The 20,949-nt window shown below is 39.4% G+C and overlaps 1 protein-coding gene across 2 annotated transcripts in view; it reads left to right on the plus strand.

The window, feature by feature from the left end:
- Window positions 1-3,033: 3,033 nt before the first annotated feature.
- The window catches only part of SRBD1 (S1 RNA binding domain 1), a 123,443-nt gene continuing 105,527 nt past the window's right edge, over window positions 3,034-20,949 (plus strand). Inside the window, exons 1-11 of one of the 2 annotated variants that reach the window (XM_054630032.2) lie at window positions 3,034-3,188; window positions 4,388-4,495; window positions 8,307-8,402; window positions 9,651-9,727; window positions 10,121-10,286; window positions 11,218-11,568; window positions 13,039-13,205; window positions 14,367-14,484; window positions 14,640-14,778; window positions 17,595-17,691; window positions 18,920-19,055. In XM_054630032.2, the coding sequence (XP_054486007.2) occupies window positions 9,651-9,727; window positions 10,121-10,286; window positions 11,218-11,568; window positions 13,039-13,205; window positions 14,367-14,484; window positions 14,640-14,778; window positions 17,595-17,691; window positions 18,920-19,055 (1,251 nt within the window). In that variant the 5' untranslated portion in view covers window positions 3,034-3,188; window positions 4,388-4,495; window positions 8,307-8,402. Of the gene's footprint in view, window positions 3,313-4,387; window positions 4,496-8,306; window positions 8,403-9,650; window positions 9,728-10,120; window positions 10,287-11,217; window positions 11,569-13,038; window positions 13,206-14,366; window positions 14,485-14,639; window positions 14,779-17,594; window positions 17,692-18,919; window positions 19,056-20,949 lie in introns of both variants that reach the window. The other variant, XM_077175833.1, reaches the window with a different exon arrangement.

The following is a 20,949-nucleotide window of genomic DNA, read 5'->3' on the forward strand; positions in this document are numbered from 1 at the left end:
GCAATGTGAAGGACTCAGTGGGGAAAGAGACATCAGATTTTTATTCTGCCTCCTTGTGGTTATTTTACTCCACTGGTCTCAGTTTTCTGTGGGATGTCTCCATTAATCAGTAAATATTTGCACAAAGAGCAGTATAAAGATTACACGGGGAGCTCTAAATACGGCTTTTTGCTTAGTTTTGCAGCCTAAATAATACTCTTTAAACACAGCTTAAAAAAAACATATCAGACACATATATTTGTACAATAATATTTACATTAATATATATTGGATGTGAGGTTTTACCATGGCTATACCTCAAGTGTCTTTCAAATGTCTTTTGCAAACAAGTTGATGCTTATTTTGCACAGCTTGCAGAGTGCTAGGAAGCTGAAGAGCTTGAAGCTGCAGCTCTGTTAGCAGGGCCTGTTAGTTTTGAGGTTAAGTACTTCACTAGCTCTGGCTGTACAGCTTTTGCCCAGCACAGAGCACACGTGGATCTTTTTCTTGTAGATGAACCCATACACACACCTCTTGCTGAAGCTTTTAAAGCCAAGCTTGAGAAAACATTTTATTGAGGGCAGGACTGGAATAGGCTGACACTTAAGTCCTTCTGAAACAAGAGAGGTAATCTGGGTTTAAACTTAGTCCTATGCTTTAATCTGCTTTTTGAGTAGTTTGCTATCCTGAACAGAGATAAACATAAGCACGATGCTTTCCTGAGTGGAACTCTGAAAATATTTACATGTAGCAGTTGAGACATTGATTTATTGGTGTCAAGTCTAGCCCTTATCAAAGAACAATAACGCAAAGAACAAGCCTTACCTCTAGGAAATGGGAAGCTACTTTACTTTGCAACTATATTGCATTGCATTAGAAAGTATATCCTATGCATGTGAGAGAGGAAAAGCAGTTGTATGATTCAACTAATTTTACTGAAAACTATCCAGATTAGGGAGTTTCAAATGTTTTATACTTGGACTTACATCTGGTTGGTTCTTTTGTGCTGAACTCAGAAATAATTGGGTAAATGTCTTTTTAAAGGCTTAGAGAAACGTCAGTCTTAATCTTTTGCAGCAGGGGTCACTATAAACAAATCTACAAAAACCTGCCAGCATAGAATACATATGCCAGAACAGACAGAAAAATTACTGATTATAGATAAGGAATGGTGTCACTGTAGACGAGCATGAGAAAGAAACCCAAACATTTATATATAAGTAATTTCTTTTAAATCAGTTGTACAGGCTTAGCCTATCCTTACAAGAATAGTGACCTAATTTCAAACTATTAATAGAAGAGAAGTAAAGTTGCCTGAATGATATGTACTTAGACATAGGAATTTTAATGCAGTGCATCAAAGGAGTCAGATGACACAGGCAGTATTTTTATATTCTGCACAAAGTTGCACTCTAAGTATTACAAAATTTAATCAGAACAAGTCTTTAAATATTACTTTTAAGGTATTTATAGTAGCAATCTTTTGTCCTTAGTTACATAGTGCACTGAGTTCCTATACTTATTTAAAAGTTGTTTTGGCATAAGAGTAGAATCTGATCTGAAGTAAAAAGAATCAGAACCTTTTCTATTATAAATGACAATGTTTCATCTGAAAACCTGATGATCTAATATGATTTCATGCTCCCTAGTATTACACTAAACTACCCTTTGCTCAGCTCTTAGAAGTCCAAAACTCCAGGTCAATCAGCTCTGAGGCTGGAAACACTTGCACAATTGATTACCCTTAAATATGTGAACAGTCCTCTTGAAGGTTGTGAGTCAGATCCTCAACTTGTGTAAATCACAGGCCCTATTTAAATCAACAGAGCTGTGACAGTTTATATCAGCTGAAGATTTGGCACCAAAGGTAAAACCCAACGCATAAAGACAAGTACGTGCATAAGTCTCTCTCCAGGCCTCTGAAAGCTAAGGAGGTCAGGTAAACTCCATACAAAGAGAGCAGTCACACTGCATTGAACATTATTGTGTTTAAAACCATTCCAGACTGTTAAACACACATTTATTATAAAGTCAAGATGAAAAATTATGAATTATTTAAGTTTATAGCACCTTAGTTACATTTAAGATGTTGCTGTTCCAAGGCTGGAGGACAGCTGGCTCGTAGTTATGACCACAAGTTACAAATATTTATGATACAAAGCAGAAGACCTTTTAGGGTAATGGAAGCTTGAAAGGCGGCTTTAATGTAGCAGTGTGCTTGCTCCGTGCTTCTGGTGATGGCTCCAGAAGCCAGCACCCATTAAATTTTTTACACGAAATTCGGACTTCACAGGATCCTTGCTGAACGCTAACTTAGAAGATTATGGATAATAAAGGAATAGGTAGAGACTGCAGGGGAACATAACTTCAGATGGAATTGTAAGGCAGGCACCCAACCCTTGTATACTTTTTCCAGCACTAGTGTGCAAATGCTTTTAAGCAAAAACAATGCAAATTTTAGTGGGCGTGGGTAAAGAACATGAGTATGGTATGTATATTGGGATCTATCTGCATGTTCCTATCTACTCCGGGGGCTGAAAGGGCGTGTATTTATTTCTGCGTCTTCTGCAGTCACCTTTGACACAGTATCTCAGCTTCACACAACGACGACTTCTGCTTCCCAAGACCCTCGTGAAAAACCTTGGCTAACACCTTTCGATCTCCTATTCGCCCAGAACCGAACGGGCTCATTCCTGCATTCCGCCCTTAGTCCTCGGTTTAAGTGAAAGGCAGCTGATGCTCTCGCCATGGGGAACCTCGGGGTCGCTGGCCCTCGACCCCTCACCCCTCGCAGCTCTCGGGGCCGCTCTCGTGAGGAGCGGTACGAGGGGTGGTGCGAGGGGCAGCGGGGGCGGCGTGAGGGGCGGTGTGAGGGGCAGCGGGGACGGTGTGAGGGGCAGTGCGAGGGGCGGCGTGAGGGGCAGCGGGGGCAGCGCGACGATCGGTACGAGGGGCGGTGTGAGGGTCAGCGAGGGCGGTGCCATGGGCGGTGGGGGCGGTGCGAGGGGCGGTGCGGGAGGCGGTGGGGAGGCGGTGCGGGAGGCGGTGGGAGGGGCGGTGGCGGCACCGGCCCCGCTCCGGCCCGGCCGCGCTTCCTGCGGCGCGGCGCGGCGGCCGCTTCCTGCTCCGCCCCGCGGCGCGTCGGGCGGCGAGTCCGCCATTGCCGCGCCGGCGGCCCTTTCAAACGCGGCAGCCGGCGGCAGCAGGGGGTAACGACGGGGGGAGCCGCCCGCCCCTCGCTGGGACCGGGCTGGGGGTGAAGTAGGGCGGGCAGCGGCGCCGTGTTGGCCCCAGCGCCCTGTGTGCTACGCCGCAGCGCCCGGCAAACGAAGGGTTCGCGCCTGTCTCGGTTGTTCAGGACCAAACGAGCCTATTCTTCTCCCTCCATTTCCAGCCCCTCTGCCCGGGGAGAGAACTGCCCGACCCCTGCGAGGGGGTGACCGCGGATGTGTGCGGGCACCCCTGGCTAGGCTGGGACGGGACAGCTGGAAGGGACAGGAAGGCGATTGAGAGGTGGCACATTGCCGTGGTTCTCCCACGGAGCTGATGCCCTTCCCAGGCGGCGAGGGTGGCATGTGGCTCTGTTATCCCTTGCTCTTGAACGCTGGCAGCATATCTGCAGAAATCCGTGTCGCCAGGGAGAGAATAGGGCTTCGGAGTATGTTGTAAAGTGTATTTTCATCTCGGTGGCGTTTCTGGGCCGAGAAGCAGTGATTTGGCGTGGTAGTGAGTCACCGAGCAACAAACAATGCTTTGCTCTCAAATTCCCCTTCTACCTCCAAGCCTCCAAAAGGAGTGTTCTGGTGTGATAAACTCTGCTGGGTTGTAGTCATGCAGAAGAGATGTGTGTTTTCCATATCCTTTTGGGAGTGAAGACATCCCGTTAAATGAACCAGGATGGATGTGTTTCTGTGGGGCTGGTTTGGTGGACTGGAGAAAAGGAATGATTGCACATGATGTAACCACCAGTTGCTGCATCAGAAGCAGTATTCCCTGATTTTGGATAATGCTTTCATAGGTGGTTTGAGAGCAGAGGATTGAGGAAAATGTGTGAATAGGGTTTGTGCCCTCCCTTTCTTGGGCAGACCTCTTCTGATTCATTTACAGGGTGCTGCATTACATGGGTTGTTCCTTTTCCTCAGTGGTACCATTAATTATAGGAACAGGCATGGGGTAGAATGCACCTTCTAGGGGCACAATCTTTGTGCTTGGCCTTTTTGATGGTACTTCTGTAAGTAAAAACAGAAGGTGGTGTTCTTACTGTTTCTTACACCTTTTCCTCTCTGATTAGCTTTGAGGACTGTTTTGGTATATGTGTGTACCCTGTATGTCTCTCTGTTTCTTTGTGGTTGTAATTTTCCAGTCAGTGCTGGAGGATCCTAAATTGTGTCTGCAACTCCTTCCTCAGGCAGGCCTGACTGGCTTTGTACAGGACAAGTCCTTGGAAATCTGCACTAGCTTCTCTGAGCAAAAGTGTCTGGGAGTTCTCCAAGGTTTTAACCTCAAGAGGATTACAGTAAGTTGGATTTATATTTGGAAGTACAACTCAGCTGGCTTATCTCTGCAGGATAAAAACCTGGAGAGACAGAAAGATTTCCATACAAGTCCCTACCATTGGTCTGCATAGCATCTTTTCCCATTGTTGCTGACTGTATGCTCACATTTTGATATTTCTTTTCCGTAGAATGTTATTGCAGTGAAGGTATCTTAAAATGACAAACAAAATCAACCTGTTGAGACTCTCCTTATACTTATTGAAGTGGCCATTGTGCTTAGAATGGTCCAAAATTCCCTTGTCATATGGGACTTGTATAGTGCTCTTTTTGTCCTGCTCCAGGTGCTTCATGTTATAAATGCTGATTTGGCTAGTATTGTTAGACTTAAGAAGAAGTTAAACTGAAAAATTCTATTATGCTTGCTGGTTTATTTGTGACAGAAAAGCAAAGGCTGTAGAGCAAAGTTTGAGGAGCTTTCTGCATAGAGAGATCCCTGTTTTGTAAGGAATGTGTTGCTTTGGATTAACTGGAAAATGGATTCAGAAGTTTCTGTGTGCTTTTCAGCTGGACAAGGCTTGTTGCAGTTACTGAAATGAAATGAATTTCCAAGTGTATTTATGATGGTAATGGTGTTTTGCGTTGTTTATTTGTTTGTTGGGGTTTTGATATTGTGTTTTGTTTTGATTTTTTTTAATCCTGTGCCTTCAGGTAGGAAAATCTATTAGGGCTATTTTTGAATCTGAAAATCATTGCTCCACTGATAGAGTTTTAAGAGGTGTGTGCTAGTGCAGGGATTTTTTGGGGGAGCTGGACAAATGGTGGTGGGAGTGAGAATTTTTTTAACTAATTACTTTTAAACTGTTATTAAACTTCTCTTTTGGCAAACAGTTGCTTATGCCACCTGGATTCACATAAGAAAATTATTTTTAATGGGTTGTGCCTTTGCATGAATAGGGAGATTGAGGATTAAAGACCTTATTATGTTAAGGGGCAATCTAAATCTCATTTAGAGACTGTTCTTCTCTTCAATCTACTTATATTCTGTGTGCAGCCTAGACCTATTTGGGGAGAGAGACCAGAGAAATGATTATTTCCTTGCTGTGTGTTTTGTGCATACTCATATTAAGATTCTGTACAGTAAAGGATAAGAGCTACTTGGCCAGTCTTTATTCTTTGTGTAGCCTGACCCCAAACTACAGTAGCCTTATTTTAATGAGTAGCTGACAAGCAGGGAGAAGTGCTGCAGCCATCCAAATTGTGATGTGGAGCTCTGCATTGGGTGCAAAGGATAGAAGTGGTGGGAGCAAAATAACTGGCAACAAAACTGATGCCAAACTATTTGGAGAGTGAACCTAGCAGATATATTTATCTACAGTAGCAATGATTTAAATAGTTTCAGCTCTTCTTCACTGGATAGGATAATAGCTCTGTGAATTTCTTTAATTTTTACCTGGAAAGTACTTCCAAAGAACATGCTATAACTGCTGAGTTTTGTGGAGAAGCCATGCTTTAGTGATGGAAGAGTGTGTTTCAAGCAATGATGCTTCATGCTGTCATTTGGGACATGGACAAGGAGGTGAGTTTGATTCCCTTGAACAGAGGATCAAAGGTCTAGTGTGAAGGTTCAGCATTAAGGTTTCAGCCTATCCTAAAGAAGCAAAAGATCTACAAATCTGTTCACAGATTTGAAATGAAGCAGCAGTCAGGAACTTACTTAAGTTCCTGACTGCTGCTTCATTTCAAATCTGTGTGCAAGGCCAAAGTTTCCAGGGCCTAGCTCATGTTGCTTGCTCATGGAAGTAAAAAATTGTTGATGAGATAAGAACTGTTTTTCTTAAAGAGCAGCATTGTCAGAAATTAAAAGGTCACTGACAGTGTACATAAAATAAGAAAAGGTGTGTTAGCTGATGGTTACTGGACAGAAGTTTACTAGCCTCAGGTGTGACAAGAGCTGCTAGAGCAGAGCATGTTGAAGTTGAATATGACAATTGCCAAGCTGGGGAAATACTAACCAGAGTGGCTGGATAACTTGTGCACAGTTCTGGATACTGTGTGTTTACTTCCTTCAGCTGATAAGGAAACACCAAGTACTGTGAACATCTGTGATACATCTGTGACAAGGTACAGCAAAACTGAATGCAGACACAGGAAGGGAAAATGACCTGACTGGTATAAATAGGTTACTCTTAATTTTTCAGTTTGGTAATTGGCTCTTCCACAGCTGTGGGATTCTTCTGGACTTGGAAGGGACTATAATTTCTTTACTTGGGGTAGAAACCAGCTCTCACTGGAATATGGAATACTGGAATATGGTTAACTGGAGCTGACAGAGAAGTGTTAAAGGCAGTTTTCTCACTGAGACCAGTCTATCTGGCAAATAGAATAGGAGATAAGTGGCCAACTTCTCGCTGGCTTGGTGCCAGCACGCTGTGGGAGGGTGCATAGAGCTGTTCCCAGTTCCCTGAACACTCGAGGTAGGGGATGTGGGGGACTGTATCCCCACAGAAGTGGAGCATGGAGCTGGCAGTAGCTCACTGTCAGAGCAGCAGTCAGTGTTTGTTGTAGATGCCCCATGTGGACTTAACAGTGTTCGCCTTTGCTGTTTCTTGAGTCTTCCTGCTTCACTTCAGGGACTGTCTCCAGGCTGCTTTCTGTATTCGTTATCTCTCATCATCAGTGGCATTTAAGCTTGTTTCTTTTTCATCCTCTTCCCTGCCTTCCCCTCCGCAGTGAATCACAGAAGGGCTGTTTTTCTTAGTCATTAAATGTAGGTGTCTGCACACCCCAGCACAGGCGTATCAGGAGGAAAATTTAGCAGACAGCTGTCTGGCAATTTGAAATTAAACAAGAAGTACTTTTGTGGCTTCCAATTAATTTTTTTTTTGTAAATAAAAAGTCTATATGTAGTAGCAATAAGATTCTTTTCTACAAATAGAAAGCACAGTTAGTTTGTTGTATTCATTATGAAAAGGGGAGGTGGTTATAATTTAGCCCCACCTTGAAGTGGAAATATGATTTTTTTTTTGTTTTGTTTTCCCTTGTGATACCCCATGCTTGATATTTATCTTACATATGCTTTTTTGGTGTTGGCTTTTATTTTCAGCTGTAGAACTCCATTTTGACTTCTGACCACAGCTTGGCTGATCATAGAGAATTACTGAGGAGCTCATCTCCTATTCTTCTGCAGATAAGGAGAGTTAGATAGGTCACCGGAACTGGATGTCGGGAAATGCAATTAACTTTATAAAATGAGCATTATTCTTGCCATAATCTTACTTAATGTAATGACACAAATGTTGAGATATTTTGAGACCCTCAGCCACTTGAGGTGAGGAGGGAAACACTAGCAGAAAAAAGGACCTTCTAGTTGAGGTTTTCCTTCTACCTGAGCTTCTGGGTAGGCTCCAGAACTTTCATGCTCCATGCTGAGTGTTGCAAATTGATAGAGATATTTAGGGTGGTGTTGCTCATTAGGGTCAATGCTCACCTCAAATAAGAGACCATGTATATTGGTCTTTTCCGTTTTACTTCCAGTGATTTAATGGCTACCCATGAAGAATTTGGTTAAAAACTGATCATTTTCCCAGAATACCCAGCTAGTTGTATTAGCTGAAAAGAAACATGAAGTGTCCCAGCACCTACAAAGGAGTGGATCAGGGATCCATCTGGCTTGCATGTCACAAAAAATATTAAACACCAATATTTCCAAAGTTAGGTATCTCCCATTCACACATTGAAGTATGATATAAAAATGGAAACATTCTTTTCATGCCTCTGAAGTAATGAGAGTAAATAAGTAATTAATTCAGAACTGTGGTTTTGACTGTGCAGGTATTAAGAGCGAAGGAACACAGAGAAAGCAGTGTCTGGATGAATTTGGGGGTGTCTCAGAACTGTCAGTGAAAAGGCACCTGGGAAGCTGATAAGGTGAGTAATATTTGTCATATTCTTTGGAGATTTATGTTTTTCTGTGGTAGATGTGTGTTCCAGCCAGTTACATTATGAAACAGCACAGAAATACTGGCCTGTTGTTGACCAAGATTGTAGCTCAAGAAGGTGCTTTGCAAGTGGGCCAATGGTGCTTTTTGATGTGACCCTCAATACTGCTTCTTTGACTGGAGTGCTGAAAATTGTCATCTAAATTTTTGTGCTGCTTTACAAGAGAAACTTCTGAAAGCCATTAATAACAAGTGTGTTCTAGTGCTTGAACAGAGGCCAGAATAAAGTTGGATTAAAGGGCATTTTGCCCTTGAGTTAAATGGCACTTTGGAAAATGCTTATCTGGTATGTATTGTGCAAACATGGGACTTAAAGGTTCCCATTGCAGTGGTAAGGCTGGATCAAAGGTCAAGGTATAAAAATATGAGTTACTATGAAATTGTACCAGATATAGGTAAAATATGCTTCTGAATTTTGTAGTAATTGAAATAAATTAAAAGATTTTTTTGCTATTTAAGTTTTGTAAATTTTGATTTTCTGGCAGATAAAATTTTGAGGATACTTAACATTTTTTAACTAAGACTGCTAAATATGATTATTGAAATTCATGGGCCCAATCAATTCTGTAACTGTTTAACTGAAATACAGCTATTGTAGGTATGAATCTTGGGTCAGGGGAAAGCATGTGCCTCCCCTTTTTACTTTTGGTGGTTGTTTTATGCACTTTCTATATTCCAAGGTGCAGCTCATTCAAAATGATAGCTCTTATTGTGCATACAAGCAACAGATAATCTTTAAATGTAAAAATCTAGCTGAAAATGGACAATTGCCTTGTTCTGTCCCATCAAAACCACACGTGAGCTCACTTTACTAGATTTTAATTTGAGTTGCTATGCTTTTTAAATGGATGGAGGAAAGACTGGCATACTATATGTGACACCCAATAAAATGAGAGAACAGTAACATTTTTGCTAGAACAGCTTTACATGCAAGCCAAATAATTACCTCCATGTGAAGAGAAAAGTAGTTTGAGAGGTTATGCTGCTGGTTTGTTAGCTTACTTGACAAGATTGTTGAATGTGTGCTGCTGTGGCCTAAATTCTTGGTTACTGAGAAAACCAAACTTGCTCTAGAGGAAACTTTTGTGATTGCTGAAGACATTATTAGGGCACATTTGACAGTGAGACTACAGCTTCAACCAAATGTTGTGTTTCTCTCTTGTTTCCTCTGTTTCAGATGTCATCTCTGCCAAGGAGGGTGAAATGTGTAGCCAAAGCCCCTACATCAGAAGAACTACCTTCGTTTCTTAATTCGTAAGATCATTTCTTTCCTTAGGATTTTTTTAAAGGTTTATGCTAGGCATGAGCAATTGCATAAGAACAATAATCAGTTTCTAAGAAGTTGATCAAAAAGTTTTCATGCACAAAACTTCAGTTATAAAATGCAGATTACTTAGGCTTCTTCATGCTCATAATGAAGGTAGGATGAAAGTGAATTGCCATTTGTCCAAAGAGTCATGTGTATGATGTGTGTATACATCATAAAAGTTGGTAGATTGCAGAGCTAATGGCTTAAACAGCAGTGTGGAGTCTCTTTACCTTTCTGTTAATTTTTCCTGTTCACTTTCTTTCATGCCAAAAACCACTCAAGACTAGCTCACTTTTATTCTTCTCATAAACAATATTGTTGATTCATTTGTTTTTCAGGAGCTCTGAATCGGAGGAGGAAGAGGAGGAATGGGAGCCAAAAAGCAAAGTTGCCAGGAGACCTCGTTTGCCAGTGAAAACTGAGGCAAAAACTAAAAAAGCTGCTGCTCCACGATCAACTGTGGCCAGGAAAATGGTCAAGAAGGTAGCAATAAAAGAGGAAATGGTGAGTATCTATAAGCAAGAGACATTTAATTGCTGCTCTTGGGAAGTAGCATGAGCAGATTTTCTGACTCTGGTTGAGTTGGTTGCCCGAGTCTCATCAGCTGATAAAATTCCACTGTTCCTGTGAATGTTCATTATGTCGGATAAGCATGGCTTTGTTTTGCATTGAAGTGTCCATGTTCGAAAGGTCCTCCTTGAAAACTTTGGCCAATGATAATAGGATATGGTTTTCCCTGGATCTCTTTCAACAATATAAATAAAAAAATGCCTCTGTTCTCTCTGGTTTTGGTATTGCAACTTTGTTGTCTTCTACCTTTTCACTGTTTGGGTATCACAAAAACAAGCAGCCTCTTCTTACATTTCCTTGCATGGCTGTTCAACCCAGTAAGGATTGCAGTTTTATTATTATTAATATAGAACAGAGTTATATTGAAAATTACATGCTTCTGTATCACATCATGACAGAAGCCAGAAGCCAGACAGAAGCCTTCTGACTTCTGAGTATGATCTCTGCAGAAAGTCAGTAAAGAAGGTGTGGCTTGTCCAAGGTTAAACTGTATCTTGGCAGACCAGATCCCAGTTCCCGTGCTGGGAACCTAACACCTCAGAAGTGCTTCCCTGCCCTGCTGTTTCCTGTTTTGTTGACATGAATGGAGGCAAAGATTGTAGGTCAGTGTCTTCTGAAGAAAGGTCCTATTAAATTCTTTGCAGGACAATTTTATTTGAACTTAATCAGAGGGCTGCTATGTTTGTTTTGTTTCCTCCATGCAAGATACATTTTGGGTTACTTGATTTCTGGCTTGGTGTTTTGCTGCCAGAGACATTACTTGGGAAAATGATATCTGGTAGCAAGTCTTTTTAGAGTTGAAATGAAATGTTGAAGCACTTTGTAACAGTCAGTGCTTAATATGGTTCTAATGTCTTTCTGGCAGGATGTATCCTTCCCTATTGCACCTGTAGAAGATAATAAAATGCAACTTCTAAAACCTAAGGAAGAAAATGCAGGCACCAAAGCAAAAAGTTTAAATCGAACACCAGAAGTGCCTAAGAAAATGGAAATGAATTCATTCCAAGGGAGAAACCAGAACAGTTTAGTGAATGATGAAAAACCCTCAACAAGTGTTCCTGTAGTGAAACAAGAGAAATGCGAGGAAGAGTTTGCATTTGATGAACCACCTTCTAAAAAGATTAAATTGAATGCATGTCCTGAAGGAAAGCCAGTTAAAAATCTGGGAGGCAAGAAAATAAAAGAAGAATTTGAAATGAACTGGGATATTGTACAGGTATGAGACTTTTTCCTTTTCTGAGGTACCAATGAAATTATTTCCTGCATAATTAGTACTTACAATCTTAACGTACAATTTCAGTCCTCTGAAATTGTCATTTAACCTCTGCTTAGGTTATCATAAAATGTGTATAAATATAGGTGTTGCTTGGTAACTGTTAAGACATCAAACTTTTACATCATTCTAAGATCTGTGACTTTGGGTGTCCTTAGAACAAAGCTTGCCTGTAACAGTTTGTGTGGTTCTCCTGTATGAGCACATAGGGTTTTTGGTGGATGTACACAACTGAAACTCCCATAGGAAGGGATGCTGATTGATTTGGGATGTTTGTGTGCAGTTTTTTAACTTAGTATTTAGTCAGTGTGGATCATTTAAATGCAGAGACCCATTTGAGAGTGTTTATCAATTTATGGTTCTGTCAAGGAAGGAGATTTGCATTCCTCACACAGCAGTGACAACAAGGGAGACATCATCTTTTTGTAGGGTTTTAACTTTGAAGCCATTGGGCTGGAGGCAGTTTTAGCATAGCTCTTGTGCTGGAAGCCTGGATGTGATCATGGAAGATTTTAATATGAATAGAATGGGGATAGGACGTATTGTATTCATCATCCTTAGTACAGTCTGATTAAGAAAGCTGTAAAATTTTGTGGGTTTTCTCACGTATTCCTGGAAATACATATGGAGAATTTGATCCTTATGTGTGCTCTAAAAGGAGTGAATATGATTGTGCAGGTGTTACATTTTTAGGCTTCAGAAGGAAACTTTTAAAAGGCTTTTGTATCAGCCCTCTACCTACGGTATCTGCTGTAGTGAAGTGCAAACAGATCTTGATGGTTACAATGCTACTGTGATAAGCTTCTTGCATAGGGTGTCAGTGATTCCATATTGATACCCGATAACTTTAGAAAGCTCAATTTGTACAAAATCATGTTTAACTTTGCAAGGCTTAGTTTGTCTTGACACTGGCAGTAGTATTGCTAGTTTCCTGTTACTGGTTGAGTGGGATTTGGATCAGCTCTGGCTTTGTGGGTTTTGTTTGTTTAGCTGAACCATGAGATATGTCAGTGTTGGCTTAAAAAAAAATTCCAAGTTTTCTGAGTTGCTTTGTACAGACACATAACAGCATAAACTGCTGTTTCTGCTTTGTTTTATAATATTGGTTTGATTTTTTTTTTTTGGTTGTTTTTTTTCTTTTTTTTTTCTTCTTCCCAAGACGTACTGCTTCTTGCATTTTTTACTGTGGTTACAAGTTTCTGGAATCATTGGTTGCTGTATTTTTGGTGAAATGCTTGGTGTGGTGGCTGGATGCCTGACATCCTGTCTTGGGGAGGACAGTAGTGTCTGCTGGCCAGTGCAATGTTCTGGGAGTGGTTTTGAATGCTGAATGAGAGGCTGTTTAAAGCAATCTACCATCTCTCTTAAATGAGTTTGGTTGTTGGGTTTGGGTTTTTTTCTCTCCTTTGACAGACCTTGTCAGAAATAACAAACGTTGAACCGTGGGTGTGTGCAAACTTAATTTGGCTCTTTCAAGAGGAAAACACGATTCCTTTCATTGCTCGGTACCGCAAGGAGCTCATCAATAACCTGGAGGCCGACGCCTTGCGGGAGGTGCAGCACACCTTGGAGGAGCTACGGTAAGTGAGGCAACAGCACGGGAAGGGACCTGGGTGGAGGTGAGAACCAACTGCCTGCTGCTCCTGTGTCCCTTGTTCTACCTCCTTGCACACACTTCAACTAATAAAGTAAAGGAACTAATAAAGAAAATAGTTTAAAGCTGAGGTAATTATGCTTGATACCTATCTGGGGTTTTGTTAGGTTTTTTTGGGAGATTGGATATTTGTTTTTTTGTTTTCTCTAAGCAGCAAGAAATCTAGAGTTATTAATTGCCAAAGAAAAACTAACATCTTAAGTTCTTTGCAGTTTATTAAAACCGCACAGAAAAACTTGTGCTTAAAGAGTAGTTAATAGTTGCTGGAAATATGTAGCATGATGAGATGGAAGCTCCACTCTTAGAAAAAAGATCATTAAGAACCCTTGGCACCCTGCTTGGATCAGGGAGGCTTCTAGTGAAGAGCCCTTCTTAGACTGGAGTGTAGCAGGAGATGAGGTTAAACTATCTCAGATCACAGCAGGAAAGAAATGGTCAGCAAAGCTTGTGGCAATGGATGAGACTGCTTTCCATTCCATCTTACTTTTGAGTGACCCTGTGTTCTTGAGATGGCAAGGGAACAGACTGGTCAGCTCTTCTGTCAACTTGGTGTTGTCCTCCTCGTACTCCCTGCTAACCCCTACCAAGAGATCCTTTCCAAGGAGGGAAGGTGGCCTGAGACAGTTCTTGTCTTAACAAGTAATTAAATAATAACAAAATATCTCTGTTGCTGGTGGTTGCTCCCATGTATCTTACTGACGACCTAGGAATTTAAATCTGGTAGCCTGTACTTGATGCTGCAGAACTGTTTTGATATGAATTATATCTGTAAATTGTATCTGTATCTTCTATCATCAGTGTGGTTTTATTCTAGGGCCTTTTTATTTGGCTTCCAGGCCAGTAGTATTACAGAAATGTGTGGAGCAGTAATTATTATGTGTTACTTGATGATTTTTCTTAGAACTACCACAGGATATTTTGATACAGTTTTGAACTACCTGAAAAGAGAGGAGAATGGTTAGAAACTTTTAAATTATCGACTGGGTTTGTTGAAGGTTAACATGAGAAAATTTTCAGGGGTTTCAGCCTTGTAATAGACGAGGTCACTGTGAAATGTAACTGTTAACACTAATCTCTTGCATTTTAGTACTGTTGCAAAGAAGACACATACAATGATACAGAAGTTCAAGAAAGAAGGAAAGTTATCCAGTTGCCTTTTAAAAGGATTGCTAAATTGTAAAACTCTGGAAGAATTAGACCACGTGGTCAGTACTCTAAGTCTTTTTTAGATCAACCTTAGTTTAAATGTAATCTTTATTGCATTACTGAATAGTGCATAGTATCAAGTGCATAGCATGATCGAAATACTTTGCTGTTTTTTAATAACTGGTTTTCTTTTGTTTGTTCTTTTTGTTATTAGTCTGCACCTTATAAAACTGGGAGTAAAGGCACCAAAGCCCAGAGGGCCAAGCAATTGGGATTAGAACCTGCTGCTCTCTCCCTCCTGCAGAATCCTGTGGAACTCAATCTTTTTTCCTATATTAGACCCAATACCAAAGGTAAGTGCTGTGCTTCTTTGACCAGTAATGTTCTAAATGTCTGAAAATATTTTGACAGGAAAATTACTTTAATTGTTCTGATGTTGCTGGAAGTTAGGCAACTACTTGAAATTCAGCAGTGCTTTTAGCAACATGTGATAACATGTTAACACATTTAATGTCTCCTCTTCAACCTTTCTTCTCTCTTTGTATTGCAAATAGTAATAACTGTGGTAAAGAAATGACATAAATCTGGAGACCTTCTATTGACCTTCTATTGACATTACCTTCTATTGTTAAGAGAGAGGGAACCACAGCACACACCTGAGGCCTTTCCATTGTTCTATTTGTATTCCTGAAGATTCAGTGCTGATTGTACAAGAGGTTTACGCTCATAGTCTGAGCAGAAGGAAATGTCACCCAGCAAAACATATCTTAATGGAAACTGGCCTAGGGGATTTGGAGTGAGCAGGAGAGTTTGTGTCTGAATGACAGTAGGGATTGGAGAAGATGTAATTTCTGTAATTTGAGCAAGAACTTTTAACAGCATGATTGTCATGTATAGATTGCAGAATTGTGTGTCTTTGTGAATGCAGTTATGGGTGGATCTGTAGGGGGCAATCTCTGACAATAAAATGTGAAGATTGCTGCAACCTTTTGTATGAGGTTAAAGTAGAGATGTACTACTATTCTTCCTTGCCCCAACATGTACTGTTTGAATTTCAGCAGAAAGATACTGAACCTCCTTAGTAAGGCTGGCTCTTACTTTTCCCACTTCAGTTTATTTAAGTATTACTTAGAAAATTTTGGTAATTTTGCAATGAAAATCAGTTACCAAATATTCTGGTTATTAAATTACTGCATTTCAGCATATGTCATTACTTCATACAGCAGTATTGTATGTAGTAATATTGTAGCCATATATCTGACTATTGTGGTGCAATCTAAAGAGTCAAAAAAATCTTCTGTGAAACTCCAGATAAATTATTTAGAGTATTTTCAAAAGGAAGTGCTGTTTGTTGCACCATAAACATTAGTTTTTTGAAAACAGTACACCTATTTTCAATTCTGTGCTAAAAATAATGCTGCTTAGGTTTATATAATGGTCTGCCTTTGAAAGGCATCAGAAGTTAGATACATCTATGAACTGGGTCACTTTTATCACTTTGGGAGCCAGTTTGACAGCTTATATACAACTTGAGATCAGAGTGGTTTTGTTTTTGTTTTTTTTAAGGAATGAGCCATTTGCAGTACAGAAAAGTTTTCATCAAATCCTAATATTTTGGTTCTTTTAAATTCTCTGTGTTTTTCAACTTATCCTAAAAATAAATTGAAATCAAAACAGGAGTTCATGTTTCAAGGCCTGACATAGGAAAGTTCAAGAAGCAGGCTAACCAGAAAACTTTGTTCTTCTTTTCAGTTGTATGCATGGTCAAAAATGTCTCTAATTACACAAGCATGTGCTGGTGGACATAGTAAAGTGCCTGTGTGAGTGGTGCTTGTTGAATGGGAACTTTCTGATTATTTCTCAAATTCTGACTTGTTTGGGCCTATGCTGTCTCGATCAAATAATCTACTTGAGTGCCTCAGTCTGTGTTCAGTATGATGCATGTCTTCAGATTCCCTTAGCTTTGTATTCTGACATCACTTCTACCATAAGAAATAGTAACTCATAGATGCAAGATCCAAAATTTACAACTTCTGATAAGTTTAGGCATTTAATAATGTGTTCTTATTCTCACTTTTTTTTTTTCTGGCAGGTAAGTTTAGCTTCCTCATCTTAAAAAGGGGCAAGATAAATTTTTTTATAGTGTGTAACTTTATAGCCTAATCAGAAGCAGGGTTCTGGGTTCAGTGAATAGATGAAGCTGTGCAAGCTGCTAAAATGGTGTAAATAAAGCTGTCCATTAGACAGCAGAGTGAACAGCAGCATGTGTTGCAGAGACAGAGACAGTTAATGCTGCATCTGCCTGCTCTAGGCTTCTTGCTGTTTGGTCTGAGGCATGCATTACTGACTCTTGTTAGAAGCAGACCTAGATATATCAAATTAAAATACAAGATGTCTGTTTTATTTCATCATCTCTGCTTCTGGTCCAATTCAATCCCTTTGCTAAGGAGAATGATGTCCTCCTTCTTTTGGTCGTTTGAAGGAAAGAAGGGGTTCTGTGTGTTGGGAATTAACTGAATGATTGTTACTTCTCCAGAGAGATGAAAACATTTATAGCTCCATGTCTTTGAAGACATTTTATAACTTCAGTGTTTCACAGGAAAGGTTGATGGTACCCTGACCTCAAAAGTATTGTTGCGCAAACTCCTGCTACAATACAGTGGAAATATAAAACTATTCCACAGAGAAAAGACAGGATTACCTGCAAAGACTTTTAGGCAGTTTTCATACCAGTAGCAAAATATGTAGACTTCTGCTGCAGTTGCTCATTTTATTAAAAACTACAAAATTATATTTAAATATCCAATTTTACTATTGCACTATTTACATCCCAAATGTCAAGATCTGTTAGCATCCAAGTAAGAAAAAAATTCTCTAATTTTAATATAATTTTGACGTAGAATAATGCATTGGTCACTTCAGGCTCATTAAAAATATAATTTCAGATTTGGAAAGGAAGCTTTAGTTGATAAAAATTTTAATGAATTAGGATTCCTTGAAATCTTTGCAAATCAGTCAGATACCTTTAATCAGTTTCCTTTCAGCTTGCATATATAACATTAGTTAACAATACTTGTGCAGTTGTGTGAAGTAATTTTATTAGTTTTTTCTGTAATTATTAACTGTATATTATAATGACTGCATATTCTATACTTATTTTTCTTCTTAGGGCTTGCAAATATCCAGGAAGTAGAGGCTGGAGTGCAGCATATTTTAGCAGACATATTTGCTAAAGATAAAGATACACTGGATTTCATCAGGAAGTTGTAAGTTTCGTTCTTACTTTCTAAACGTTCTTGCTTACATGGTACAATGCAGTCTCCTAGTGGCAGATACAGAACTTTTTGTTAATGATGTGAAAACAGTGTTCCTGTGAGATGGATTTAGGGCTATTCCTGTGCGTGTTCATTAGCCCTTCTGGCTGTCAGTGCAGTAGAGGTCTGCTGTGAGCATGGTGTGGTGCAAAGAATGAAAAACTCTTGCTCTGCCCTGTGAATACCAGATCTCCCTTACAATTAGTGACCCATGAGGGAGTTTTCCCTCTTTGTGCTTTCTTCAAGCTATAACTTTTTAGAAGTGAATCTGCTGAAGCTCTTGCTCCAACAGCTGACCTGACACCAGTCAGTGTAACTAGTGTGCAGTCATGGTTGATTTTGGCATTGGTAGCCAATAAGGCAAACAAATATGACTGTTTTTAAAGCAGGACTTACTGATCTTTATTTGTGCTAGCTGAATTTAAATTTTCTTACATTACCTGACTTCAGGTGTTGTCATGTCTGGGGAGTTGTTGTGACAGGCAATAGTCACTTCATTTTGTCTGCTGTGTGCAAGAGAGTTATCAGAGAACATGCACCACCTTAGGAACATGCAGAGTTGCTTTGAAACAGCAGTGTGACAATTTCAGTGAGGGGGGTAATTTTGTAAGGGCTGTGCTGTCACTACCTGACTGTCACTTTCATTATTTTGACCACTGGAAATTCCTTAGTTGAATACTCAGTGCTCTACAGATGAATCCTGTTCATCTGAACTGTGTTGTATGTATAATCACGAGGAGCATACAGGATTGACTGCCATTTTTTTTGCAACTTCCCAAAATTTGTTATGTGAAGTTTAACCCATAACTGAAGTGCAGGTGGTGGCTTTTGAGTTTGCATTCCCTTGAGGAGAAGGGCTGTGAGCAGCTTTTTCTGCTTGAATGTCTTCTCTTGGTGTATGATAGTCAGTACACATTATGTCACCTCAGCATGAAGTTATGTCACCCAGTTCTGCAGGTAATTAGAGTTAACATCACTTGTAATTGAGCAGACTCCAAGCTTAATTTTTATTTGATCTATGCAGTAATGACTTGTTAGAAGTTTCATGCGAAAACATAAATATAAATAAATGTATAAATATAAATATTTATATAATAATATATAAATATAAATATTTATATAATAATATATAAATATTTTTATAGATATAGATATAAATATCTGATTTTCTTCTATTCAGATGTCAGCAAAGGTACATTTCCATCCAGTCAACATTGGCAAAAGTGTCATCCAAAAATGGAAATGAAAAAGATATTGATAAATTCCAACTGTACCATGAGTTTTCTTGTAATATAAAGAATATTCAGCATCATCAGGTAAAACTTGAAATTTTAATGGTTTTTTCTTAGCATTTTAACTATAGTAAATGTTGCTTTGTTTTTGAATTGTGTTGCTTAAAACTAATTCTAAAGATACTTTCTTTTTCTTTGCAGCTATCAGAGGTATTAGAGGCTTGAAATGCAAAAATAAGCTCTTGATCTCTGTTTTAAGAAACAGAGCAAAGGACTACCCTTTGGTACCCCAAAAATCAGTTTGTTTTGCAAGGCATCATTTTTTTCTTTTGTGGACCATCATCGGTTTTCCTAAGCCCCAAGTTTAGCCTTATGTAACTAGATAAAGAAAGGAGGGCTGAAGCAAACAGAGAGAAGCTGATGGCTTGACAGCTAGGCTACCCCTGTTACTGAAGTTCAAAGGCAGAAGTGTGATGCACTCAATGCAACTGTCAGGACCTCTGCACTAATTCATAACTAATCACCAAGTGAATTGTCTCTTGTTTTATTTACAATCACCTAGCTTAAAAAAAAACAAAAACAAAACAAACCCAACAAAAACCAATTGAAAAAACCAAATGATAATCCCAAACCCAAATCAAACCATATATCATAGAAGACAGACCACTTAGATCCTTCTAACCAAAAATGTTCTTTTCCTTTAGAAGAAATATGCTCTCATTTTTTCTGTGTTTTCTGTTTTGAACCAGTGCATTTTGAATTAATTAGGGATTAATTTATTACCAAAAAATTTCACAACATGGATAGGTAATTTTTAAGCTGTTTTTCTCCTTTCCAATATGAAAGATATTAGGTGAAAGACTAAATAGCTACTGTTGATTTCAATAGGCTGTTCAAAGAGGTAGCTGTGGTTTTTCTCTTTGTAATAACCATGAACGTTTTCTGTACTTATATTGATAGTTATCTGGTGAAAAGTTCTTTCAAGAATGTTGGGAAAAGTTAATAGAGCAACCTATTGGCTACTGTGGTGACATTGACAAAGATTGGTGGATTCATCATGTTATGATATATGGATTCTCTTGTGTCCTTTTTTGTTGGAGGAATTCTTGAGCTGGGAAGGAGTGTTTGGTTTTACCTGCTCTCACAGTGGTGAATACCATGATGTTCACTCAATAGATGTTGCATAAGTGTTTCCTGGGCTGATGGTATGATTTAGTTCTTGTTCAAGGCATCCTTTTTTACTTAAGGAAAACTATTACTTAGCTATAGTGAGGGCTAAAAACTGTGTTTCCCAAACCTGGTCAGCACTTTGATTATTTGGCTGCACTGTTCTTTATCCAGGATGTGCCCTTAGTTTGTCTCTTTGATGTTACAATTAGCTCAATCTGCTTTGGTTTATTCTTTCCTGTGCCTGCTGCTAATCTGAATACCTCTTTCTTTACCCATTCTGGCTCTTCAGAAAAGAATAAGCACTGATTTTGCAGCTGGCAGTCCTGTAATCACAGGATAGTTTTGCACACTTACATGCTGCCTTTTATCTGTATATTTCTGCTATCAGCTATTGTAATACATTGAATATTTCTGTATTGTGAATTGTAGAAGTCTGAGTTGCTTGTGCTTCAGTGAGGTTTCAAGGTGTGACAGGGCTCTCTGTACTGGTTGAGCAAAAGATGTATTTTATGACAGTTTCTGAAGCAACATGTAAAATCTGCTGTATTGTAAATATACTGTAACTTTTCATGTCTGTTTTAGGTTCCTGAGTTCTTTCTTCTTTTCTCAGTTTCTATCTTTCTCCCTTTTGTATTTTGATAATGAAGTAAGGAGAAGGTTGGGGTTTTTTCCTCTTTATCTGCCTTTTCTTCATTAAGCTCAAACCTTGGTATTGTACTTTTGAAAGTCTTTCTCATCATCTTCATTTTCTTTGTCGCTTGACCTTATTCCCCTACTGATGCAAATTGCCATTTTTTAATGTCATTAT

This window comes from Agelaius phoeniceus, chromosome 3, assembly GCF_051311805.1.
Source record: "Agelaius phoeniceus isolate bAgePho1 chromosome 3, bAgePho1.hap1, whole genome shotgun sequence".
NCBI lineage: Eukaryota > Metazoa > Chordata > Aves > Passeriformes > Icteridae > Agelaius > Agelaius phoeniceus.